The sequence below is a fragment of the Apteryx rowi genome, unplaced genomic scaffold (assembly GCF_003343035.1).
Source record: "Apteryx rowi isolate R43461 unplaced genomic scaffold, aptRow1 scaffold_2, whole genome shotgun sequence".
Classification (NCBI taxonomy): Eukaryota; Metazoa; Chordata; class Aves; order Apterygiformes; family Apterygidae; genus Apteryx; species Apteryx rowi.
The window spans coordinates 6,608,969-6,635,764 of NW_020448307.1; the positions used below are offsets into that span (position 1 = coordinate 6,608,969).

Below are 26,796 nucleotides of genomic sequence, written 5' to 3' on the forward strand. Positions count from 1 at the left end.
CCGCGAGGGCAGGAGCCCCCGCCGCTGCCCGGGGCCTGGTGCTACCCCGCGAGCTCCTCACGGAGACCGTCGCTGGGGGGGAGAGGGGGGGTCACCGCGGCCTTGYCTCGCACCCCGCGCTCCTCAGGCCGTTCCCTCGGCAAGATGGAGGCCGAGCCGGCGGCACCGCTCGCACCGCTGCTGTGACAGCCAGGAAAGCGGAGCCTGCGTTTCTAACAACCCCTTTTTCTTTCTTTTTTTCGCTTCTTTTCCCGCCCGTGCCCCCCTGCCCAGCTGTCCGCTGCCACACGATGGAGGAACGCGCAAACCTCATGAACATGATGAAGCTCAGTATCAAAACCCTGATCCAGTCGGCCCTGAGCCTGGGCCGGACCCTGGACTCGGACTTCCCTCCCCTGCAGCAGTTCTTCGTGGTGCTGGAGCACTGCCTCAAGCACGGGCTGAAAGGTGAGCGCCCGCGTCGTGCCGCCCCGATGTCGCCAGGGGCAGCGGATAAATGCAGCTGGGTCGTGCCTCGCTGCCTGTTCAGTCGGACTTCAATATGAAATTAATATTAATTGCATACACTATATGCAATTATGTTTGTCGGTGTTCCCCATATACCTACGGGCTTACCTTCTAATATGCCCCGTATTGACCGTTGCCCAAAGGGTCAAGGGTTTTTTTAATGTCCCGTTTCCATAGGAGGAGGTGGTAAGATGAAGTAAAACATAGACTAAAATTTGTGACTCTGGAGTTGGAGGCAGAAGCCTGTCACTTTTCCTCACAAACTTCTCTGTATACTCTCTTTAGTGAAGAAGACTTTTATTGGACAGAACAAATCATTTTTTGGCCCTTTGGAGCTAGTGGAGAAACTTTGTCCTGAAGCATCAGATATAGCAACTAGTGTTAAAAATCTGCCAGAGCTGAAGTAAGTTGATTATTGGGGATGATGCAATTCACTTATWCCTCTGGGRAAAAGAATGCTTCCTATACTCTCTYGCCTTGCCTTATTGAGATCTTGTTCTCAAAGGAAAAGACAGTGTACGCTGGAGGCATTGGCTTTTCTGAGAGGTAAAGAGGGCATCTTAAGGTATTCTGCTCTTCTAATTCAACAACACTGTCAGATTAAAAATAGCATTTGAAAACTTCTACAAGCTTGCTGTTGAGTCTTCACAGATACTTTCTTTCCTTTTCTTTCCATCACTTGTATGGCTTTGCTTAACTTTGTGTGTGCATGTGGTATTTATTTTGGGTAATTCAGGATGATGAAAAGAGACTAGTATCGCTCCTAGATTCTCACACTAGCAGACTGCATCAGTAGTTGGGTTATGAGTGAATCAAAGTATTGTTTACCTTTCCAATTGAGAAAGTTTTTACAAGATATTTTCCCTTCAGTGAAGCCATGGGATGTACTTGAATGGTTCTGTGTTCTGGAGACAACACTTCACTTCCCTTGGGATTTTGTGTTTCAATAAATATCTATCTTCCTCTCTCTTCCTAAAGGGAGAATTTTGAATTGCATGAATCTTCTTATTAAAATTAAAACATTTTAGTTTTACCAAAACTTGCAACTTTTCCTTTTAGGACTGCTGTAGGAAGAGGAAGGGCTTGGCTTTATCTTGCACTCATGCAAAAGAAACTGGCAGATTATCTCAAAGTGCTCTTGGACAATAAGCATCTATTAAGGTAACAGAACAGACGCATGTAGATTGTATTCACTGAATCCTTGCGTTGCTATAGTAAGAGGTCTTTAATTGACTAGTTTAAGCTTTTTCGTGCAACCTGCAGAGGAGCAAGTTGTTCATAGTTTTTGCAGTGAATCTACAGATGAACAAGTAGAAYGCTTTTCTGTACGAGCTCTGCATTTTGTGTCTTATGCAATAAACTGGTGAGGAGGGACTGATCAACCTATATGTTAGATCTGTATAAGGTCTACATTGYCATTTATGTGACTTCAGTGATGGAAGTGCCATTATAATTGTTATGATGTGCAGTGATGCCTTATAATGTTTCCTCCAGTGAATTTTATGAATCTGATGCACTGATGATGGAAGAGGAAGGAGCGGTCATTGTGGGTCTGCTGGTTGGACTGAATGTTATTGATGCAAACCTTTGCTTGAAAGGAGAAGACTTGGATTCCCAGGTGAAGAGTAGAATCTAAATAAGATCAGCCATTAAAAGATTTCAATAACAATTAAGTGCATCCGTAAATACTTTAATGAAATGGTTCCTGCGTTCTTAGATCTCGTACACAACTTGGGTTAGCTTTGTCTGTGTTTTCATAAACAGGCATTTGAATGCCCTATGAGAAATCAAAAATGAACTAATCTAATTACAAGAGAGATATTTTCAAGATTAGCCTGCCAGTTTAAGCTTTGGATTTTCCGAGTTTTTAGGGACTTTTGTTTTGAGGGTTGTGGGAGGGGGTCTGTTTTGGGTGTTTTTTTGGTGATGTCACAGGCATCTGCTGCTTTAATAAACAGCCCAGGAGCATAATGAATGTTTTGGGGTATTTGTGGTTCAAGCAAATGTAGTTTCTATGTTTAATTTGATGTTATGTGTCCCATATAGGAGCATGTACTTTTTTTTTTTTAATTCAGTGTGGGAAACATGACATTAGTATCTGTCTTTTAGTAGCAACTCATGGAATCACTGTTAAAATTAGTAACTGCTAGGAAGCTGAGCACACTAAATTTGGTCTTCATTTTGATGCTTTTACGACAAACAGCAGCTCTTTTACAAGCTAACTTCAGTTGGGAAGAAGATAGGTGTTATCTGCCTTTCTAAACTTAAACTTTGTTTGGAAAAAGGTAAAAATGTAAAGCAATGCATACTGCTATTCAGAATTTCACTGTGAAGATATATTAATGTCTTAAATTTATTTTTCAGGTTGGAGTGATTGATTTTTCCATGTACCTTAAGGAAACCCAGGACAGTGATGGCAAACAGTATGTATGGTGAATTACTGATTCATAATTATTAAGGTTTTTTTAAAGAGCAAATGCTTTCAGACAGTCAGGGCTACAGATGTCTCCAGTTCTTTTAATTATCCAAAAAAGAGAATCCTAAGTGGATTTGTTAGCTAAACAAAAGTACTAGCTTTCAAAGGTTGAACTATGGCAATTTCAACGGCAATACAGTGTGGAGAGTCTGTTGTGTCCCAAGCTGGGACCAAATTAAGAGCATTGGAAGTTTCAGGTAGCATTTTTGTTTGTTTGTAGGCAATATGATCTGCCAGGCCACCTGCTAAAACACTGCCTTGAGTTGTTTCAGAAATGCTCTTGATTAAGTAGCTGTCTTTGTGGGAGAGGTTAGTTAAGGAAAAAACAGTCTGCTTTTTACTGAAGTGTTCAGTGAAGCGTAGACTGTAACTGGTAGTATCACTGTATCTAGAAGACTTGTGGAGAGAGAGGGCTTCATAGTTTGTTTACCTCCTGCACTTCAGAGCACTTTCCTGTTTAGCAGCTGAGGAGATACAGCAATGCAAAGTATGAGGAGTGACAAATACGTACTATACAGGGGGTATGGCATGAGATCAGTAGTACCTGCAACCGCTTTTAGCCCTTTCCTTCTGAAAGACTGACCTTCAGATCAATAATGTGTCTTGAAAGCTGCTATCACTTCATGTTGTACAAATAAGTGCTTAATTAGTTTCACTTTCTTAAATTAAAAGCATATTCCAGTTCTCTTCATTGTTTCACCTACAGTCAACTTCAGTATAGTTTTAAAAAAATATTATGAAAGAGTGGAAAAGTAATTACTTTATAGAACATCCAGATACTCTTCCTTTCCCCTCCCCAACCTTAGGAAATACATTTTTTCCAAGCTTAGCATGAAGTCTGTTRCAGGGGACATGTAATACAGTTTTCTAATGTTTGCTGCTCTGTAAATCTATCCTTTCACCTCTAAAATCTTAATGGTATCCCAGTAACTTCCAGATCTTCAGACTAAAAAATATCTTATCTTCTTACTGCTTCTAGCCTAGTTCACGCACAAGTATTTTTATAAGGGGGGGGGGGGGAGTTCCAACTCGGATATGTTTGCAAGTCTTTATTGAAAACCCTAGTACAAACTAACTCTTTAGAGTGAAGAGAAGTTTCTTCTCAATAAATCAGTTCTCATTTTTTACAACTAGGGATGGAGGGATTACTGCTGTGCTTGACCAGAAGCATTATGTAGAAGAACTTAACCGACATCTAAGGTGAGATTTTTGTCTGTTCTGATGTACAAACACTTGTTCTGTTTAGCTTTTCTAGTATGGCTTTAAACATCTCCGTTGTCAATCTTGTAGATTTTTGTCTGACTTTGAAAYGCCTTTTCTGATTCTTTGCCAAAAATCTTAGTTTCACTTTTTAATCTTGCTTTTCTGATGCAGAATGCAATGCAGAAAAATAGTCTTTTAATAATAGTTGGGTTTTTTTCTGAGACTTATTTATGATTAACAGATGATTTTGAAGATACTTTTTAAAGAGAAAATTCTTACAAGTGCATCTGAAAGTTTGTTTTTCAGATGAGGACTCTGTGCTCTTTTCTCRTGGGTTGCTCAGTGGAAGGAACAACTTCCCTTATCCTCTTGAACATCAGAGAGGTGTTAGACTGCAAAAGCTAAGCTAGAGCAGGGCCACAAACTAATACATGTGTCTATACTTGGCACCCAGTTGTATGTCCTGTCATAACTGGCCTTCCTCTAGGTTTTTCCCAGCTCACCAAAGTATTTCAATGTCAACAAATACAAGATGGTAACAAAAACTGGGGGTGGGAATAAATGCTGAATGTTAACATTTCTTATATTTTTTTTTTACATTTTTTTTTCTTGTTGCAGTTGCACGGTTGCAGATCTTCAGAACAAAATAGACTGTTTAGAAAAGACCAATTCAAAACTCCAGGAAGAGGTTTGTGTCTAGTCTGTTAAATATTTCTTTTTGTAAACCTTCCTATATTCCCTTCTTAGCTCATTGCTATCGGTGGCAAAACTCCCTAAGAGTTTACCTTAGACCTGGAATGTTTGAGTTGGTGCTTATGAAGTATGGGGGATTGATAAGACTGGCATGAGTTGGCACACTTGGCAAGCTCTGCAGAAAGCTTCTGTATTATGTTAGTAATTAAAATGCTTTGGGGCACTTATTTGTTAGGCAGGGTTTCCTTAATTAAGTTTTTCTTCTTGCAGTGGTGCAATGGTGTCTCCAGCTAAAACTAATTGTATTACTAATGAACATGATTCCTCCTTCTTCCTGCTGCGCACACACTTTTGTTTGCATTTTTAATGTCAACTAGAATAGAAGAAAGAAAAAGAGAAATAAAGAATTGCACTACAGTTTGGAACTCTTTCCTAGCTGAGAACTGAAATATAACTCTGCAGCACACATGACAAGGGTTTGGGTTTGGTTTGGGGTTTTTTGGGGGTTTTTTTTGCCTCCTTTCCTTTAGAAGTTCAGTGTATATCTGTATAGTCCAATTTCCAATCCTTTTGGGGTATCTTCCCATTAAAATGCCTTAAGGCTTCATCAGTAGACGTTAGCCCTGATTTGCCCCATGCCTGCTAGTTCATTCCTGAATGAACAGCACAAACATTTGGATTTGGGCCTGAGGACTGTCCTAGGACTTGAATGATAAATACCCTTCATTTAAGGGTTGAACAGAGGCCTTAACTCATATACAAAGAAAGAGGTTAATGTGGTAATCCAGTGAGCTACCTGACCAATAAATGAATATTTGCCAAGAATGGCRCAAATTAACTTAGCTTCTCTAGCAGCTGTGCATGATACTGTTTTGCACTAGGATGCATTTCTTTATACAGCAAATATTCAGAATAACTGATGAGGGCATGAAGCAGAGGTCAAGTGAGCAAATACTGGTGGGCTTACAAAGTTTGGCTGTAGAGCGAGTATGATTGCAAAGGAAACGGGTTCTGGGGAGAATGAAAGAGCCAGGGAGAGAAGTGAGTAGTGCATCTGCTACACAAGCTGAGCTACGAACTTTAGAGCTCTTGCAGATGTTACATGCTTGTATAGTGATTAAATATTGATACGGTCCCTTTGTAAACAGCTCGCAGCAGCAACTGACCGAATTGGATCRCTTCAGGAAGAGCAGCAGCAGTTAAAACAACAAAATGAATTAATTCGTGAAAGGAGCGAAAAAAGCGTAGAGGTAGGACACCTATTTAAAGATCATCGGAATTCGAAAAATAAGCCCTTGGTTTTGTTCAACTGTAGTTCAGTACTCTTGCAGCCCCTTTGAATTTGAATGCTAAACATTCGGTCATACTGCGTGCTACTGTTGATCACTGCTTATAAGTGCATAATATGTGCAGACATTAGGTTTCACTATTCTCTACTACAGACTTAAACATGTAATTGCAGAATGGAGAGGGGCTTAAAGTATTATAACGGTTTCTTTTTATTTTTAATCTATTCTTTGAAATTTCTGCTTCTTAATGTTTGCCAGCTTATTAATTGTAAAAATAATAGGATTTTGTTTGAAATAGCACATGGAAATACTGTATTCCACAGAGGAATTTGAGGCATACTTTAAATATGTAATTTTGTCGTCCTACATAGCTTTTTTGCTAATGTTTCTTCTAGGTTACAAAAGAAGACACAAAGGTAGAATTGGATACCTATAAGCAGTCACGCCAGGGTCTGGATGAAATGTACAGTGATGTCTGGAAGCAGTTGAAAGAAGAGAGAAGAATCAGGCTGGTGAGGAAACTTAACTATAGAAAGTGAAATGAAAGACTCAGATTTTTGTCTACTTTAATGTAGTGTTACAAACTTTTTGCAACTATCCTGAATTCGTAATGGATTTGCAAGCAAGATGTYGAACATAGATCACTTGCAGTGTCTGTAAAGAACTGGAAAGCTGTGTTTTTTGGAAAGCTGAAAATAAAAGATCTTCCACTGTATGCTGTAATAATGCTGGTAGACTCTTAGAGACTAAGGTAAGAGCACAAAGAAAGGTATCTGCCTTTATGGAGGAAAATATGGTATATGCTTAACAGTCACTTCCATGGTGAACTTTGCTGCTAAGTGACTGGTGAAGAGGCTGCCAAGGCTTGCTGAAGCCCATGGCTCTAAACCTGCCGGTCTCCATCTGCCACAAGTGCTTCATTTGAAAGGCAGCTAAGTTGCCCACTGAACTCCGCGCTCCAGAGCAAGGGGGCAGATCACCTGGTATGATGCAGAGACCTGAAATAGTCTCAAATAGTATTTTGTTCTTACCAACTTGCCATGGTATCTTCTCTGTAAAAATCACAGTTCAGTATTAGAGAGTAATATGTAGTTCCTATGTAGGGTTTTATGGGTTCTGGAAACACTTATCCCTGATGCATGACTATATAGCAGTAACTAGGAAATCTCTTTGTAAGGAACTAGAGAAAGAGTTGGAGTTACAGATTGGAATGAAAACAGAAATGGAAATTGCCATGAAACTTCTGGAAAAAGATACTCATGAGAAACAAGACACCTTGGTTGCACTTCGCCAACAGTTAGAAGAGGTGAAAGCTATTAACTTGCAGATGTTCCACAAATCTCAGGTATGTACATAATGATGAACAGAAAGAGCATCTCTAGTGGTGTTCTTCACCTGTTAGTCATGCACAAGGGAGCATGTACACATATATACCTCTGAAGTAATACTTATACATCAATTTTGTTAGGAATTTCTGTTTTAAAATTGTAGAAGGAATTGCTTAACTTCTCATATCATGCTTCATTGGTGATGTGAAACTGGGTGTGTTTGGACAGAAAGTAAGTCTCCTTGAATATGCTGCGTGGTATGTCATAGGATCATCCAACAACTTCTCAGAGACAAATGGAGAGCTCCCACAGGGGAGAAGGTGGTTTCAGGGGTCCCTTATTCTAGCCACTGAATGATTAGTCTTTTAACAAATGATGTAGTTACCTACTGCAGCCAGGAACCGTGTTGCTTCTTCCCATCTGTGTTGTCCTGCTTCTCACCTGCACCGGCTTTAACACTCTTTATGGTAGAAACCAACAACAGCCCTCTCTAAATCAATAGAAAACTAATAGTTATGGTTCTCATCTACCTTCTGTAGGCTGCACCAAAGGGTGAGATAAGTGCTATAGCCAGTAGGAAGGAAACATCAGATTTGGGGAGGGGGAGGTCTGGGATCAGGGTGCCCCTGGAGCTACTGCAAAGCTGTTGGATTGGTTTAGGTGTGCTGTGATACCCTCCTTTAGCATAAGACCCAACTTTCTGGATGTGAGATGTTAGAGAAGTAAGATGGAAAACATTTTGCTTGCTGGGCCTGTGTCCCTTCCTCCTCCTCAGTCTCTTCCTTACTTTGGCAGTTCTTAGATTTCTGCTCCCTGGCCTTTGGGTCATCTACACTGTAGGGCTTTGGGGTTGCTTCTGCGTTTTTTTGCTGCTGCTGTTTGGGGATTTCATGAAACTCGACTGGACAAGAAAACATGCTTGTAGGCATTTCTACAAGGAAACGATGGAGCGGTATTATTTGCACAGAATATACAGAGCTTGTCTCTGTTAATGAAGCAGAAGTTTACCTAGACTTTTTTTCCCCCTCTGGAGCCAGAAACCCCATGCCTAGGGGATTTCTCTTGAATTTTCTGGCCTGTTTCCTAGTGCTTGTTCAGGCTTGTCCTGGCCTCTTCTTCCTACGCAGATGCACACAAACTTACAAAGCAATGGCCAGTGAAACCCGAGCGTGACRGTGTGTGCCTTTGCACTGAATAGCAGTATTTTCTTGATGCGGAAGCTGCTCTTTGGCTTCCTGGTTCCATACAGTAGTATCACTATCAAGTACCTTAAAGGGCAGTTGTTACAGTCAGATTGTAATAGTAACATAATTGATCTACTTATCCTGCTTGTGTGATCTGACAATTTCCTTCCTCAAACTCCTTTCTGAAAAAAAAAAAAAAGTTTTGGCTTGTAGTTGCTCTCTTAGGTCAAAACTTACTACGGTTAAGTTTTTCTGAGCTCTAACAAAGTGAGTTGAGGAGTGTCTGTTCTGGCCCATCTGTGGTTATTGGCGTTCTGTTTGTATGTTCTGGTTAAACCCAGGCACAGTCCGTAACAAGCTAAAACACTTTTTTTATATGTAGTGACAGACATTCTTTAAGCACTAACACTTGGTGCTTTTGAAAACTAAAATGTGTTGCAGGAAATATCTGTTCACTTTATTCCTACAGAATGCAGAGTGTTCATTACAACAGAAAAAGGAAGCAATATCATCCTTCGAAGGAAAAACAAATGAGATGATGTCTGCTATGAAACAGATGGAAGAGAGGTAATAATTACAAGCTCAAAATGTTAGTAGAAAGGTTCCAGTCTTTATAGAACGACCTTCCAATTCTCAGTATACCTGTGTGAAAGATCTGTCTCTCATAGGCATTTGGCCTTGTATGCCAGCATGCATGTTCTTTTTCCTTTCTCCTTGTTATCACCCTTTGCACTTGTCTGTTCTCTTTTCCCAGACACACATACACATAACTGACCAGTTTGAAAACCACAGCTCTTTCCATATGCAAACTATTTTAAAATGTGTTGACTTTGGTTTAAGAATAGGTATAACTCACGGTTTTTGCAGAAACAGTTGCTTTGAAAAACTCAGATTTTTTTCCACTAGTATTTTAAGTTCTGGCATTCTATAAAGATCYGTGCAGTAGATCTRAAAATAAAAATAAAATAAAATAATAATAATTACAGGGTATATGTAAGGAATGTGTGAATTGACTACAAACGTACRTGTCCCTTATTTTGTTGTAGATTGCAGCATGCAGAAAAGGCCAGGCAGGCTGCAGAGGAAAGATGCAACAAGATGAAGCAAGAACTCGCTGGCAGGCTTGACACTTGTCGGCAACAGATGTCCCAACTGGATAGCAAATGGTATTGCATCTGATCAGGTTTTTTCCTTCCCTTCTGCCATTTCTTTAACAAGTGTTTTGTATCCCTTTTGTGCTAAGGGCTARAAAGTGATAGATTTGAGTCATATTAGGTTCAGCAAGTATTGATGGAAGTTTGCAAGTTCTAAGAAAGCAGAGTGTGTGCGCGCATGTGTGAAATGAACACTAACACGAGGATTTTGAAATGTTTTTCCAGAACATCCAATCTAGCACAGAGTACCAGTAAAAATCTGGTTGCTCTGGACTAATAACAGATTTTTCAAGTGCTTTGTTACCAGATCAGGAGATAAATACGGTCATGCTTCTAGCCTGAGTGTATAAGTGACTAATACCTATAGAAAAGGCTTCTTTCACTGTTCAGACTTCAGGGTATGGTGTCAGTTTAAACATAGCTGTTTAAGCACCCGTAGTCAAATATGTACTTTAAAAAAAAAAAAAAAAAAAAACCTTTCATCAGCATTGCCACTTGTTTGCTGTGACCTGAAAATACTAATATAATTTTGATGTCTGTTGTAACATCCCTATTCCTTCCCTTCCCAGAGCACTGCACTAGTTTTTGCCCCGTTTTGGACAAGGTTCCTTCTTATACCACTGCTATCCTTATAGTCCCATAGGATATTTTTCTGCTATRTGGTTTCTTAGAATCACATATTTTTAAACAGCTCTACTCTGGAGAAAGAGTTAAAATCTGAAAAAGAACAGAGGCAAACTTTGCAAAGAGAACTACATCAGGAGAAGGATACTACCACACTGCTTAAAACAGAATTGCAACAAATGGAAGGACTGAAGAAGGTACGTGCAGTGCAAACAAGCCCACGGTTCAGGATTAAAGCTAGCTTAGAACCGTTGCAATACCTGCATCTTTAGCCGAGTGATTTCTTCTGTACCATTCTCTTCCTCTGAATGGTTTCAGAAAACTGGCTGATGTGACATAAACTCGCACATAAAATGCAAAGAGAAGGAACTTGGAGCAATGCAGGTCTCGGACGATAGCACAGCTTAGCTAGAGGTGGCTGGTGAGGTTGCTGCCTGCCCTTCAGCAGCACGAGTGTCTGAGCCATTCGTCAGTCAGCGTGTGAAGCTGAGATGGGACAGCTGGGGACCAAAAGCTCATCAGCTGTCCCGTGTTGAGATACCCCTGCTCAGGGGGTAAATGGCAAGTTCAGAGCTTTCAGTGACTGTGTTAAGTCTTTAAACTGTATATAATAGCACCTATTAGGTCTTTCAACTGTATATAATAAGTACACATTTTCAAGCCTTCAGAATAGAAAAGAACTTGATTTAACTTGATTTTTAAAAAGCATGAGAATTCTTATTAAGCTAAAGAGAATCTGCTCCTGTGTATTTATCAGTTTAAATTTTGAAGGCACAAATTGTACACCGATATCTGTCTATACGCTTACATGTGCAGGCATAGGACTGCTGCATTCAGGCTAGGCTCAAGGATGTTTAAGATACCCTTGAGATTTTATGCTTGTTTTTAATAGGAACTGAGAAAACTGCAAGATGAGAAGCAGCAGTTAGAGAAAATCTGCGAGGAACAGGAGCAAGCCCTTCAAGAGATGGGACTTCATCTCAGCCAGTAAGTTCTAGGAACTGAACTCCTGAACATGACGTGACTTGGAGGACTGGTCTTCAAACCAATGTACAAAACATTTTAAAACACATTAAGTTATAAAGTCAGTAAATGTGAGAATTTTACGAAGCAATTACTGTTATACATAGGAAACTAGTCAGCCATGGGATGAAAGCAAGGGAAGATCCTTGAATGGGTGAACTGGCTAAGATAGAAAATGGAGTACAGTAAAAAGCCAGTTCTCACAGTGGAATTCTGTGCTTTTTCCACATCATTTCTGTCACCTGTTTTCCAAATTGTGTGAAAAGAGGGTGAACACCGAGGTGACAGAGTTTGCTGGTGATATTGAGTGGTTCCGGGTAGTAACACAGAGCTGACTGGAGAGTTTAGACTCAAGTGACTGGACAGTGCAACAGCAGGTGAAGTTGAACATACATAAGCTTGAAGTGTTGCGGAGGGAATAATCCTTGCTGTGCGTGAAATGATGCTCAGATATGAGCCGCTCGGTGAAGTCTTGGGGGCATGACAGAAAGCACTACGAAAACTTTAGTCCAATGTTCAGCAACACAGAGTGACTTGGATGTTAGTTCCTAGGGAGTAAAGGGAAGAACAGAATGCCCCTCTCTTAATCCATGTGGGGCTGCGTTTCTAATACTGCATGCGGTTCTGATACCCAATCTCAAAAAAGATATTGAACTGGAAAAGATTYGGAAAAGAACAGCTTTTCAAAGGTGTCAAAAATCAGAAGTACAGTTGAGAATGGCTAAGAGAGGCAACACTGCAGGGGGAATATGGTAGAGGTCATAAAATTAGTTGTGCAGACTTGTGAACACCTCAGCCCTGATCAGTGCTCTAGTGTGTGACTGATGCTACAACATAAGATAGTAGCAAAAGGCAGGTGCAGAACAAGTTGGTGGAGCTGGTTCTTAGCACCTGCCACCATGCTGTGGGGCTTACGCTCATGTGAGAGCTTGTGGGTTCAAAGAGAGACAGGACTGACTGATTCACAAACGAGACCCTCGCTAAGGCTGCTAAACGCACAGCCTTTGTGTCTGGCTCACCGGTCCCTAAGCTGCAAAACACCCCAGCCTGGGAGAGGGAGCGGGCAGCACCCGGTACTCCCTGTTTTTGTGCTCCTCCCTAGGCACCTACTCACAGATACTGGCAAGGAGAGGACAGTGGATTATGGGGGCTTCTGATTTGACCTAGTATTGCAATTCATGTTTCTCTCAAAGTATATACAATATGGAGGTTGTATCCTGTAGTCTTTGTGTATTTGTCTTCTGTGAAAATACGGAGTATTGGGGGCAGAGGGGATGTTATTTCTGTTCTCCTGAGCTCAGCTAAACTTTATTATATGCTTTCTGTAAAACCATTAAAAATGAATTCCATTTTAATATATGACAAAACTTTTTTTTTCCCAGATCTAAGCTGAAGATGGAAGATATTAAAGAAGTAAATAAAGCACTAAAGGTACTCTACATCTCATGGTTATTGTGACTTAACTGTGGGATGAGATCTAAAGGTTTTTAAGGAAAGGCATTTCTTAACTCCTAATTCATTTTATTATACTTACAAGATGGCTCTTGAAAAACACCACCAATGTTGGTAAATCCCCTCCAAACTTTCTGACAACCTGTATATATATGGTGAATTTTTGTTCCAATTTCCTAGGGTCATACCTGGCTGAAAGATGATGAAGCAACACACTGCAAGCAATGTGAAAAGGAATTCTCCATTTCAAGAAGGAAGGTAGAGTTGTTCATCTGATTTTCCTTTTTTTTAACCTTGTTCCTTTCCTCACAGAAAACAAAAACAAAAATTGCCTTTCATGGCACTCTTAGCTTGGTGGGGAAAATTGACAGCTTCAATTCCGGATCTTGTTGGCACGATGATGAAGTAGAGAAGTAGTTCAGTATTCCCTGTCTTGTTGCTGCACAGTAGCTGCTCTGGGATCTGGGACAGCTCCGTGCCCCCGCACCCGGAGCCAGGGCTGCGTTTCCTGTGTGCGGTGACGCGCAGGGTGTGCCGGAGAGCAGCTAACTGGCACGACAGCTCGCCCAGCCCAAGGCCCAGCCTGTTCAGCCCATGGGCCAGGCTGAGCCTCCTGGGCTGCTGAACAGCTCRTGACAGCTAAGGGACGCCTGGCTGCTCTGCTCAGCCCTCTGCCTCAAAAACGACGCAGTAAAGGGCAGACCTGATCAGGAATTGGGGGTGATGTCAGTGGACGCTATAAAGTTTTAATCTTCTTGGCATGCTTAATCTAGGCAGTTGTGCTTACTTTAACTCTCTGTTCGTAGCATCACTGCAGAAACTGTGGTGACATCTTCTGCAACACTTGTTCCAGCAATGAACTTGCACTGCCATCGTATCCTAAACCTGTCCGTGTTTGTGATACTTGCCACACTTTACTACTTCAGCGATGTTCATCTAATTCCTCCTAAGGCTCCGGTAACCTCGGGAGAACCACTTTAACATTGGAAAAGTAGCCATTATTTTTTTAATTCTGAATTCCAGGTACCTTCTGTGCAGCACACTGGTGTTTAAATTTTCCACTGTAGGAAATGTCAGTGTAAAAACTTGTATGAATTATGCAAGTTAATGTTTCTCTAACTGGAATAATTAATTAATCAAGTGTTGGTTTCCATTAAAGGTCTACTTGAAAATAAAATGCAAACTCACTTTTCTGATTTTATACAGAAGTTATTTGTACTAAAATTTGTACATTACACTTCTCTGTTAACTTGATCCCTCTAGAAGTCACTTTTTCTGCACATTAACTTCATGGTTCTACTGTAACTTCACTTGAGCTGTTCCCACTTGTTATAGGGGCTAGTGTACAGTTTTGTATTTGCTCTAAGTAAAGAGAAGAAATGTCAATTTATGGATTGTCTACAGAAAAAGCTTTATGATGAGTGTCAATGAATGTGCCTTCACTATACTTAAGTCAAAAATAAGAAGTTATACTTGTTCKGAAAGTACCTGAACACAATATGGTAGTTACACAATAAAGCCTTTCATGAAACCTGAAAGTAACATTGTTTTGATTTTTAAAAGCTCAGTTAGTTAGTTATGTACCCTCAAAGGCAATGTTTTTGCACTGCAGGGTAAATAAATACATAGCTTTTATAACACTTAAGTTATAGATGTCAAAAGGCATCTTAACTGAACACCTGGGGAAAGACTACTGTAACTAAAGCTAATGCTCTGCAGCAGTAACTGCTTCAGTACTTCTCAAGGGAAAAAGCAGTATAAAGCAACTGCTTTAACTAAAGAGTAACTGATATTATAGCTTCTATTCTCTGTGGTCTTTTGCTAAGGAAGATGCTTCCTGGAACCTAAAGTCTAAAAGCAGTATGCACTTACTGCTGAAGAAATAGAATTCAAAGTACACTTTGCATGCACTGCTAACCAGTCCCCAAGTGGGGGTAGTGTCAGTTGTTGCACAGCTTGTGCAGTGAGTGGAACACCAGCACCAATGATCATGGTTGGGAAGAAAAAGGTAAGAACAGCACCACTTTGCTTGAAGTGCTGCACTTTAGCCAAGGGTAGCAGGTGCTTAGGCTTTTAAGGAATATTTCTTTCAAAGACTTCACTTAAAATAATAGGTGAGATTCCTTCTCCACAGCACTTGCCTCTTGACTTTCTCCCCTAAAACACTAGCTTCCAGCAAGCAGGACTGGAAAGCATTCAGGTAGATGCAAACTCCACTAGCTTTCCTAGCACTGAGTTCAGAGATTCCTTACTGTAGTCAGAGTGCTGAAGCTTCCTTATAGCATCCATTGTTAATGAAGTATGTTTTGGTACAGAAAAGCTACCACTCTGCATCTGAGGTGAGGCACACCAGCTTTAACCCTTTCTAGCTATACTGATATGCAGCCCCCTGCACGTCTCAGCAGAAGGAACCCAAAACATTCATCAGCTAAGCTTTACACATTCAATTACAGAAGGCAAGCATGCTTACTGTTAGAAAGTAACAGCTACATTTTATGTAGTAGGTCAAGGGGCAATTACTAAATAGCTATTTACTATTCTTAACTACCCAAGAGATTTGGTTTCAAAAGGCAGCTCAAGCATATTTGTCAAGTTGAAATCCTTATAAGAACACAGCTGGAAAGTGCATCAGTCCTAGTACTTTGCCTCCAAACAGTAGAGGCCCAGGGTTAAGCTGAAGTACAGAATCTTTTCCTAGCCTCTATTGGCATTCTGAAGTCCCATGAGGGAGGTAGCTTAAACTTGGTCATGTTGTAGCCCTGTCCCTTTGAAGCAGTGTACTTTTGGCACCTACACCAGCATGGGCTGAATATTTCTTCACTAACCCCACTGTTTTGGCTCAAACAGTAAGTTATCACCTGTTTACTATCCCACAAGGAATGCAATAGAATTCTTGCTAGAAGCAGTTAAATTACTCCACACCAGATGGACACTGGAGCACTGCCATCACTGAAGATGCAGGAGGCCAGTGATACTCTCCATGCATATCTACACCACAGGAGTTCAAGAAATGAGTTCCAGTTTTTAAAAGGAAGATTTATTTAACAAGTTTCACTTAGCGCAATACACCTAAAAAGGAAATCACAATACAATGAAAGATTAAATCAAGGCCTCAGAATTTTATACGAACACCAAGACCAAAATCCTAAAGTAGCCGTATTGCGTCTCAACACGTTTCCCCCATTAACTTAAAAAAAAAAAAAAGCTTAAACGTGCCTTACAGGATATTAAAAGAAATAAACTAGAACTAACATGCCAAATGTTCACTTTGAATTTCAGACACAGCTCCTATATTGTTTCTTTACAAAAAAGCATGTTTTTTCAACATGTATTCAAAACAGTGTTGGATGTAATATGGTATAAGAGCAACATTTAACGTAATTCAAACAGCTTTAACCTAAATACGCTTACTGCTTAAATACACTCCTACAACAAAACTAACTTGAGAAACGCTCAAAGTTGTTTAACAGTTATAGTCTTTACTCAACTTGGTTATTACATCCTAGATGAATGTTCATTTCTGTATGTTCAAAAATACTGAACCCGAAAGGTTTTAAAATAACAATCCTGATTTCACTTACAGTAAAGCATAAATCACAAGCTTGTATTGCAAAACTGTTAAACTTAGTTTTTTGTTTTTTTGTTTTTTAAAAAAGGGTTGACCAAAAGTCAGCAATTGGTTACATTCCCCAGCCGCCACTCATGTTGGACATGTTCGACATTCCTCCCATGCCGTTCACTCCCATGGATGCACGGTTCCCGCTGCTGTAGTAACTGCTGTTCATGGCGCCCTGATTACCTGGGTCAGGGGTGGGAAAACCAACAGCAGATTACTGGATAGTTCATGGATATCTGAAAGGTCATTCCCCAAGAGCTCGCTCTTGCTGGGCCACCTTGTAAATACCGTATACTATTAAGACAGATGCCCGAAAGGGTCAGTTTACAGCTTTATTGACAAAATTAAGCTTATTGGCTGCTCCACCTTTTCTGAAGGTCTCTTTTCTAAATTACCATTTTTTGAGAGCGCGCAGCCTCCCCATCCTACCAGTTCCCCCTGTTCATATTGGTCTATTTACATCAGATTGGTCTCCAGCTTCCACACTGAGAAGATTAAGCCATGAACATGAACAGACCAACAGAACCTGGAAGTTATTTCCTACCCGTTTCTCCCCCCACTACCCTCCAAATGCCTGCTTTGCCTCCATCCCCTTCTATTCCTCTATTAGTTCTGAAGTTCAGAGCATCTTGATGTTTCAGGCTTGGGCTGCCCAGTCTACACCGTTACCCTTCCACACCAGTGAACAGGACCATGTAAAACATGGTAAGCCAGCTGCATTGGATGCCACCGAAGACTAGTAAGGAAATGCTCTTACCATATCCACTCATGCTGCTTTGACCACCATATCCTCCTCCATAACCCCCACTCAACTGCTGGTTAGCTGGACCACCATAGCTGGATTGGCTTCCTTTCAAGTTAAGGATACAAATGTTAAGATCCTGCCTGTCAAAAGTCTGTCCATTAACAAGTCTGCACCTTACCTAACCACAGCCACTCTATTTGGAGCTAACTCCTTCTAGCCTAGAGACCTTGCTTCCTAAATATACATGGGAACAAGCTCAAGCAGCAAATGCTTGAGTTTTTAAATGCCTCAGGCATTCTTATAATCAAGTGGCAACAAGTACTTCAAGAACTGCAGGAAGCGCTTGTGATTCTGAAACACAATAGAAGGGTTACTACTGCAATTTCTACTGTACTGATTACACACGATGGGATCTCTCCTATTAGATACCCCGAGAGACTCTGACTATGCTTTTCAAAGGACCTTGCACAAGAGTGCTGGCAATGACAGCATCCGGCACCTTTAGGAGGCACGTTGACAAGTTAACTGGAATAATTTTGTATGCAATCCTGACAGGCTCATTTCTGTTCTAGACTGCTTATGCATCACATCAGCACTAAGCCTCACTATACAGGAAGCCACTACTTACTTAAGCTTACTAACTACTGCTATTCAAGTTTAATTGCTTCTCTATACTCCCACAGAACTCTACGGTAGTTAAAATAATCAGCATTACATTTTTTTTAAAAAGCAGTTTGCAATCAAAATACTATAAGCAGCAGTATCATACACACACCCGCACCCCACCACCCCCAAAAAGAAGTCCCCAAAACCAACCACCACCTTAAGCTCTTAAAAACCCAGAGAAGTAAGGCATCAAGAGAGGTATCTGCTTTACAGAGACAACATTGACAATCATTCCAAATTTTATATTGGGAATGCATATTAAAATTTGAGATAGTTTCATAGTCTTCTGTAGTAATTCAGCCAGCTTCTCCAAATTCTAAAACAGGTTTTCCCTCACCACCAAGACAAGGCTTGAATGGCAGGTGACATACAACAGATACACCCTCCATCACCAGACTATATTCCTCAAAAAAGGGAGAGGGGAAGAGAGAGTAGAGAACAGGCACCTCCCACTTCACTTCCACACCACCACACACCCAGAAACCATTCACCCCACCATACACTCCACATTCAACACAACAGTTTATTCAACCTATTAATTGTTCGAATGTATTCCCAAAAGGTTTATATACCTGGCAATGTGCTAGTGTTCCAATCTTGAACTACCCCTTCCGATTCCTTGACTGTGTGATTAAGACAGAATGTTGAATTTCAGTTTTTATGCCAGGCAYAGAATAAGCAGGAGCTGTATAAAATTAGCCAGCTTCGTTAAATATGAAGTGCTTGTTTAAAAGTGCAGTTAGACTGTTTACACATACCCATTGCTCCCATCATTTGACTGCCATAGGCACCACCACTTCCTCCTGCTGTAGAATTCAAGAAGAGTTCTACATATCTGTGTTCTGGAAGAAGAAGAATTTCTCATGAGAGCATTTCACACCAAATAAATGTGTGATTTGTCTCACTGCAAGGAAGGTCACAGTGAAACAAATCAATATTTCAGTAGTCAGATACATACTGTAACTATGCTGCAATGAATTTGCTTTTCATAAAGCTATATTCAGAAGCGGTCATACTTACGCATATTTGCTTTGTCTTTGGACATAGCGGCCACTGCATCCTCATGAGTAGCAAATTCAACGTCTGCCTCTCCAGTCACTCTACCATCTGGTCCAATTTCGATGTGTACTCTTACAGGGTTCAGAGGTGAGAAGAACTACATACAGAACATTCACAGATTAAAATGCACCAGTTCAACACCTCAGTGTTGCAGCAAGTTCTTTTCCATAAAGAAGTATTCTTTAATAGTAGCTCCCTTAACTTTTCTAGTTACGATCACAGTAGCTTAAGCAAGTTTGACAGATATAGAACTCACATTATAGATGTCGTTCTCCGTAGCTCTGTAAGGCAGACCTCTCATGTGGACACAGTGGCCAGTCGTGCTCTGGAAGGTGGATCCCCCGTCGCCGTATCTGTGGTCCGACATTCCTGCAGAGAAAAGAGTCCATTCTAGGTCTTTCAGATGTATTTAAGTTACTTTTTAGATGTAATTGTAAAGTTGGTTACTATTCCTATTAGAGAAATCTTACCTCTTCCAAATCTATCAGAACCAAAACCATAGCCATCATTATACCCATTGTAGTCATCATAACCTCCATAACCTATAAATAGATCGGACAACATGTTCATTTTAACTACACAAAGGTTCAAATGCACATAAACACTGCGCAAAGATTGGCTTTAGGAAGTTCCCTTCTTCTAGAAGGAATGAAGTCCACTACATCTACAAGTCAGGAGTTACACAGCAGGGAAAACACAATCAGTTCCAAGGGTTGCTGCTTCTTAGATCAGCAGCTCACTCTTGGACTTCACATACTTACCTCCCCCATAAGCTCCACGTCTCATTCTTTCAAAGCCACTTCCTCTACCAAGACTGTTATATCCCCGTGCAACACCAGGCCTGTCATAAGGACTTGGTCTCTGCATTGCCATTAGCTTGCGTGGAGGATCATAGTGAGTGCGCACTTCTGCTCGACTACTCTTGAAGATCTCAATGTACCTAAAATTTTTTCCACAGRAAGTAGTCAGTCTTTAATTCTTTCCACAAAAACCTCACATAATTTTACATTAAAGCAAGACATTTAGTCATAGCCTTGAAACTGGCAGTATATTTTAAGCCAGGTTTCTTTATATTATGCAGGCAATGACATACTATTAAAAACACTACATTACTTTCAAATTAGTGTATTTTCAAGAAATTACAATTACTGAAGGGTTTACATGCTCCTCATACTTCACAGTATCCCAGCCTTAAGGGCGGGGGAGCAATACTGATTCCCCACCCTCCTCCCCCAAAATTTAAAGTGTTAGTCAAAAAAAAGAAAGAAAAATAGGAGGGACTAGGTCCACTCAACTCAGCACTGTTTTGCTCATGTGGCAATATATAAAGAGGGTTAAAAACCCAGCCTCCACCAAGATTTTAACCCATCAGGATGCTACAAAAAGCTCTGCATGTGCTAATAAACCCAGCCTATGCTTCAGTGATTCAGCGTAGGCAAAAAAATGCATGCTTCAATGAAAAATAGTCACAAGTAAAATAGAATAAAAACCCTTTGTGACAATTTCTTGAAAGCTATGCTTATTACATTGAAGATTAATACAGTAAGAAAATTTGTTACATTTCAACTTATAAAACAAGTTTAGAAATTATCACATTTTCTTATGGTAATAGAGTACGTGTGTGTCTTTAGAGCTAAAGGCATAATTGGTGCTATTTGAGAAGTTAAAGCCATAGTCTCTCAACTATGTTGGTTTCAAGCTAGCAGTTTTGCACTTCTCCAGTATTAGAAGGTTTTGAAGCAGACTTAAGCTTAGTGCAATTTTGTCTTTTGGCGTAAATTCAGACAGTCTGTGCCATGTGCACATTACTAATACCTTTACTTATGACCAAGTTAGAGACCAAAATACTATTTCTATTTGGAAGTTAAAACACTTTCAGAAGAGAGAATATGGATTTAATTATTGTTTACCATAAGAAAAGTGACACATCCAACCAACCATCCATCCCCACCTGTGCCCTATTCTTTCCTTGTGTTTCTTTAGAGCCTTTTCAGCTATTTCCTGTGAAGCAAACTGCACGAAGGCCTCCCCCGTACTCCTCCCCTGGAAGTCCACCGGCAATGTTATCCCATTTGGCACGATTTCCAACCCTTCAACCCAAGGACAAATAACCCCAGTAGGGGGCAATATTAACATCACAAGCCCAGTCATGAGTTTTTCTTATAGCTTTAAATACACCAGAATTTTAATACTTGTAAGTGAATGGTATGCTGATTCTAGAACACTAGAAGAAAAAGCATGTCAACAAAAGAAATCCGTGATCGCATACCATTCAGTTTACATTCTTAACCCACCCTGCAGAGCGCAAAAAAAAGTTCTGAGTGTGGTGAACAACTCCTCAGAAAAGGCATCTAATGCAGGGTGCATTAAGAAGTTTACATATTAAAAACCTCTTCAATTCTGCAAAGTACTTAATTTAAGCTGAACTTTAATATAACTTTAAAAATTCAAACACAGCAAGTTAAATAGCTTTACGTATAACAAGTATTTTTACTAGAAGTCACTCATGTAAAATAATTCTCTTATGCAAATGTCAAATTCAGTATTAATTTTTATCTACAGAAGTGCTTAAGTAAGAAAAAATCATGAAGTAATTTCAAAAGTATTAGTGTCTAAACAAAAGCATATTTTGCATATTAAGCATATTATACAGTTTTTAAAGTTTAAATCACTTAACCATATAAAAACAAACAATGTAAAATGCACATGCTTAGGAAYTGCTCTTGTTCACAATACATTACTGATTTAGAATACATAAAAACAAGTTCTGAAGTTCTTTAAAACTGTAAAAATTATTTCTAATATATTTTAAAGCAAAACAATAAACTTATTAATCAAATCTACAGGCTTGATTAAAGCAAAATATTCTAGGTAGTTTTATAACATTCACATTTAGAAGTTTACTACTTTGTAGATACTGCTAAATTCAATCCTAGAGAACAGATTTCATTCTTATGCATTTATAATAGCATTCCAATTCCTAAAATAAACATACAACAGCTGGGAAAAAAGTGAGAATTAGAGTCAAGACAAGACATTATCTCTTCATTCATTAAAACTTTACACTATGCAACATCGGGGGGGGGGGTCTGGGAAGGGGGGTGGGGAGGGGAAAGAATCTGTATTTGGGTGGAGATAAGCAGGGTGGGGTTTTCCAGAATCTTAATACTAAGTTTATATTCAGGAGAAACATGGGCAACAACACCTTGCCTTCTTAAAATTCTGCTCATTTTACTGAGCCCAGAGGTGAGCGTTCTACATCCTTCACTGAGTGGTATGTGGACTAGCTAAGATCGTGGGTGGAAGTATCCTCCCATTTTCGTTGTTTACTTTTAGTTTAAAAAGCAAGACACTTGTTTTCTGCTGTGCTCACATGGAACAGTACATTCCAGTAAGAGTATATTAGTACAGCTTTTGGGAGCTTCCTCGGTTATTTAATAAATGAATACAYATAGGCAATTGACCTCTCAAGCCCAGATAACTAATGGAGGATTGYTTATTTACTGTTAACATCCATCAGTATACTGCTGGAAGTACTACTGGGCAATCAGTGGCTTTAGCATTGACCAATAGTGCTACAGCTAGTACTTTTACCCCACATACCTGAAAAGAACTGTACAATTTCTTCTTTACTACAGCCAAATGGGAGTCCTCTAAGACGTACAAAACCATCATTAGCCGTATCAGGGCTGTTGGGACCAGTATGCTTCAGAACCCAATCCATTTCAACGTTGTTTGACTTGAAAACTGTAAAAGGCACTTAGAATTAATGCATTCTGGAATGCAGCAACTGTTTTAAAAGTCATTTGCCTTGAGAAACTAGTCAACTTGTATGATATGCAAGTCCATTTGTCCTCTTACATGCATTTTAAAAAGAGACAGTAAAAACAGTTAACCAAAAAGCCATTAACTACAAAAAAAACATTCAGCCATTTACTAGACCAATTAAGTCAAACCTTCAACATATCTGTGTCCCATTGTTTCTCTGTCTTTTTTCAGTGCCAATTTCACATCGTCCTCTGATTCAAGTTCAACAAATGCTTCTCCACTTGGTCTGCCCTCCCTTGTGTAGATGAAACGGATACCCGAAGCCCCATTTAGAATTTTGCACTCTAAAAAGAGAAACAGGAAGGTCAGAATTTGTTTAATTATTAGAGAAACATGGTGGCTGTAAACTGGCAGATATCTTAGAAGAACTTTCTTACTAAAGTTGCATCAGGAAGACAAAAATGGAGTTCTGCTAAACTCTGAAAGATGATGATACTAAACTAAGGGCTTATCTACAGTCAAAATACCCTTCTCTCCAAATCCCTGCAAAGCACTACAGGTTAGCAAAACATTAACAATAAAGTCAAATCAGCTATTTATTTTCAATGCTTTGCAGTTTCAAGTCACATTTTCTTGCTCATATTGCTCTCTGCTTTTGATTATAAAAGTGGCTTACGCTGTCTGGTCCATATGAAGTGAAGTTAGAGGTAGTTACAATCACAGTGTAAGCATAATGAACTAAATCAGGACCGACTCCAATACATCAAGCTCCAGAAATACTTTAAATACATGCTTTCTTCAATGATTACAGTGTTTACAGTGATTGCTACAATAATGACTTATTACTGTAGCAAGTTATTAATTATATGGGACTAAACACCTAACAYCAGAGTGCCTATTACAACAGTACCAAGAACTAAGTTTACTTAGGTGAGCCTGAAGCAAATATTTAAGTCCTCCTTCAAATAGAAAGTCTCTTCCAAATGGCCAAGAACCTAAGGCAATTGCAGCTATTCCAGCAACTCCCAGGCTGAACTCTTCATGTCTAGTCCCTACTAGCACAAACATGGCTTTCCACAGTGCACCCTAGCTGGGGCACTTGTTGCATTACAAACTTCAGCTGCTCCTGAAGTGCTCTAAATGCTTTCTAAAACCGCTCGCTGCTTCATTCCCGCTGCCATAGCTTCCCCAGGAGAAACCCAGAGGGGCCACCAGGGAGCCAGGCCCCTCTCCCCCAACTCTGCTTACCGGAGAAAAACCTCTGCACCTCCTCTGCAGAGCAGGACCAGGGCAGCCCCCTCACTTTCACCACATATCCCTCGCCGCTCTCCGTGTTCAGCATCATGCTGGAGGTGAGGCTCGGCTCCGTCTCGGTTTCCGTGGCCGCTGGAGAAAACCAAACCGGTCTCTTTGAGACGCCGCGGGGCGCGGCCGCCGCCCACACCCCCTCAGAGCGGCCCCCCCGGCCCGGGCCCGCCCGCCCCCGAGCCTCCTCTACCTCGGACCGCTGCCCGCCGTCACACATACAGAGCCGCTCCCGCCCGGCGCACGCCTGGCCCGCCTCCCCGGCCCGCGCCCAGCCCCCCGTCCCCGCACGCACACATGGTGGGGCTCCGCGGTGGTTCTAGGGCTCCGAGCCTGATCCGCTGTCCGGAGAGCGCCTAGTCCCAGTCAGGCGGCAGCGAGCGGGCGAGCCTGTGGCGAGAGCGCGCTAGGAAATGGCGGCGGGTGCTCCCGCTTCCGCTGGGCCGGGCCTTCCGCCGCACAAAGAACCCCGGCCCCAGACGCCGCCCCGGTCGGCCCGACGACTTGCAGTCCCCGCCGACGCGCACCGCGTCCGCTTCCCGCTCGGGGCCCGGAGGATGGAGGTCGGCAGGAGAGCGACGAGCGGCCGCCGAGGAGCCTGGGCTGCCCGCGCCGCTCACCTGCTTCTAAAGTGTGCCGCGGCGTGGCTGAGAGTAAGGCGCGGGGCGCATGCGCAGGAGCCCCGGCAGGCTCCTGCCCCTCCCCCGCAGGGCCCGCCTGCGCATGCTCTCTAGAACCACTACGCTCCTCCGCCCCGGGACACACACCCGCTACGCATACGTTCCCCGCGCCGCTCCCGCCAGGTTGCGCATGCGTCCTCGCTAGCCTCCGACCCCCTCCCCGAGGTGACGTGTGCGCATGCGTCGCTTGCCTACGTCCTCTGAACAAAGCCAAGGCGCCGAATCCCGCGCAGAGCGCGGACCGGCCTGCGCGCATGCGCCTCTCAGCGCCGCTCTCCACACTGCGCATGCCCCGGAGGCCGCACGCTGCTTCCCCCCGCCCCATCCTCCCTCAGGCGCGGCGCCCGGCCGCGCCCGTGTGCGCGGGAAGCCGCTCTGCACTACCGACATTCACCCCGCACCACCACGACACGCACTGCACGGAGAGAGAAGTCTGACTGAACAAGAGATGTGTGGGAACTAGCACTTACCAGCTTCAAATGCTGACGCTACCCCACGTGAAACAATCTGCTCGCTTCGGTCACTGAAGCCTGGTGTGTTTGTAGGAGATGGGGAAAGAAGAGACATGGGTCACAATTATCATAATAAAAAGGAAAATACTACTCCCTCCCATCTCCTCCAAACACACCAGACCTTGCTAGATTTCACCCTGCATCTCATAGTAATAAAAGCAACAGGAACAGAGTTACTGAGAATAACTGTAGTACAACCTCAGATAGTTGTACTTGGAAAATATTCAAATACCTAAGCAGCCTATATTGCTCCTTTATAGTGAAAATCAGGGCAAGCAGTTCATGTTTCAGCTGGCAGTTGCCCACAGAGGTACCCACAGAACCCACGCCAAGAGTTAAATCAGACTCCATAAAGCCCCAAGCAGGTTCATGCTAACACTGGAATTTCAGAGTTTAGAAGCAAAGCTGCACAGAACAGCTCCTAACACCTCCCTCCTTTAATTCAAGTTTATTCCCTATCTAGTCACTTACCAAAATTAGCTTACAGCTCCAGAGAGACATTTCACCCAGTGCCTACAAGTCTACATTGGTATCTGATAAAAATCAGGCTATCAAGACCATTGCCTGCCTCCCTCCAAAGCTGGAGACTTTGGAAGGGAGAGGGAAAAAAAAAAGGAGATGGAGTATAAATCTAGTGTAAATGTAATTCAAAGACCATGGGGAACTCATGAGAGTTAATGCAAATCAAATAGCTGAAGCGTTTTGCAGTAGCTCCGTTACAGCCGCTTGGCTCCTGAACAAGAGCGCTTTGCTTCATTTCCCCTGCTCGACACTGATCTCAAAAACAAACAAAACAAAAAGCAAAAGCGGCCCCCTCGCCGCCGCGGGGAGGGGACGGCCTGCGCCTCTCGGGGAGGGGCGGCGGGGCCGCCTCCCGCCCACTGGCCGGCGGGAGACTTAAAGCGGGCCGGGGCGGCAGGGCAGCCCGCGTGCTGGCGCTCGGTGCCTGCGGACCTCGCCGCCATGTCCACCCCCGCCAAGCGGCAGTGCCGCAGCCCCGCCGACTCCCTCAACTCCAGCTTCCAGAAGCGCCTCAGGAAGATCTCTATCGAGGGGAACATCGGTAAGCGCCGCCGCGGCGGAGGGGAGGCCGCAGCTCCCGCCCATGGCGGTGGGCTCGCAGGGACCAGCGGCAGGAGACGCCCTGGGGAGCGGGCGGAGGGACGAGGGCGCTTTTCCTGCCCCGTTCGCAGGAGGAACCAAGGGGGAAGGGTCTCGCTGCGGGGGGAGCGCCGCGGCTGTCTCCCCCGGAAGGGCGCGCTCCCGGCGCCGCTGCGAAATTGGCGCCACGGCCAGGGTGGGGGAGGGCCCGGCGCCGCCGCGGCTCGGCCCGCGACGCCAGACACCCTGGAGGGACACCGAGCCCTCGCTCCCAGGCAGGCGTTACAGGAACGAACGCCTCGCTCTTCCTGTACTAAAGCTCAGGCACCCAAGCAACGGGGCCGGGCCGGGCCCACTCGGCCGGCAGCAGAGCCGCTACACTCCTTCCTCCCGGCATCCGCCAGGCTTAGC

General features: G+C 42.4%; 3 protein-coding genes across 12 annotated transcripts in view; 2 read left to right on the plus strand and 1 right to left on the minus strand.

Moving 5' to 3' along the window:
• RUFY1 (RUN and FYVE domain containing 1) overlaps positions 1–14,471 on the plus strand; it is an 18,081-nt gene extending 3,610 nt beyond the window's left edge. For 3 of the 4 annotated variants that reach the window (XM_026063321.1, XM_026063323.1, XM_026063324.1), the window contains exons 2-18: positions 274–447; positions 793–910; positions 1,567–1,668; positions 2,002–2,125; positions 2,872–2,939; positions 4,118–4,183; positions 4,805–4,874; positions 6,028–6,129; positions 6,564–6,680; positions 7,346–7,513; positions 9,150–9,247; positions 9,727–9,846; positions 10,526–10,655; positions 11,351–11,445; positions 12,864–12,912; positions 13,114–13,191; positions 13,740–14,471. In XM_026063321.1, the coding sequence (XP_025919106.1) occupies positions 274–447; positions 793–910; positions 1,567–1,668; positions 2,002–2,125; positions 2,872–2,939; positions 4,118–4,183; positions 4,805–4,874; positions 6,028–6,129; positions 6,564–6,680; positions 7,346–7,513; positions 9,150–9,247; positions 9,727–9,846; positions 10,526–10,655; positions 11,351–11,445; positions 12,864–12,912; positions 13,114–13,191; positions 13,740–13,883 (1,823 nt within the window). In that variant the 3' untranslated portion in view covers positions 13,884–14,471. The remainder of the gene's footprint in view (positions 1–273; positions 448–792; positions 911–1,566; positions 1,669–2,001; positions 2,126–2,871; positions 2,940–4,117; positions 4,184–4,804; positions 4,875–6,027; positions 6,130–6,563; positions 6,681–7,345; positions 7,514–9,149; positions 9,248–9,726; positions 9,847–10,525; positions 10,656–11,350; positions 11,446–12,863; positions 12,913–13,113; positions 13,192–13,739) is intronic. The other variant, XM_026063322.1, reaches the window with a different exon arrangement.
• A 1,473-nt stretch (positions 14,472–15,944) lies between these two features.
• On the minus strand, positions 15,945–25,340 carry HNRNPH1 (heterogeneous nuclear ribonucleoprotein H1). 7 transcript variants are annotated; one of them, XM_026063329.1, is made up of 14 exons: positions 25,243–25,330; positions 24,388–24,482; positions 24,036–24,173; positions 22,976–23,131; positions 22,623–22,766; positions 20,971–21,109; positions 19,781–19,959; positions 19,490–19,561; positions 19,276–19,409; positions 18,981–19,116; positions 18,719–18,802; positions 18,533–18,583; positions 17,307–17,399; positions 15,945–16,738 (listed from the first exon to the last, which is right to left on the minus strand). In XM_026063329.1, exons 2-14 carry the CDS (start codon positions 24,389–24,391, stop codon positions 16,614–16,616), a joined length of 1,455 nt encoding a protein of 484 aa, XP_025919114.1. In that variant the 5' UTR covers positions 24,392–24,482; positions 25,243–25,330; the 3' UTR covers positions 15,945–16,613. The 7 variants fall into 7 exon arrangements, with proteins under 7 accessions (XP_025919114.1, XP_025919116.1, XP_025919112.1 ...); XM_026063331.1 differs by lacking the exon at positions 24,388–24,482 and having other exon boundaries at positions 15,945–16,732; positions 19,276–19,388; positions 25,243–25,340; XM_026063327.1 differs by lacking the exon at positions 24,388–24,482 and having other exon boundaries at positions 19,276–19,388; positions 25,243–25,340.
• Positions 25,341–25,436: 96 nt separating this feature from the next.
• The window catches only part of LOC112964792 (deoxycytidine kinase-like), an 8,014-nt gene continuing 6,654 nt past the window's right edge, over positions 25,437–26,796 (plus strand). Inside the window, exon 1 of the mRNA XM_026063332.1 lies at positions 25,437–26,347. Coding sequence (XP_025919117.1) covers positions 26,248–26,347 — 100 coding nt within the window. The 5' untranslated portion in view covers positions 25,437–26,247. The remainder of the gene's footprint in view (positions 26,348–26,796) is intronic.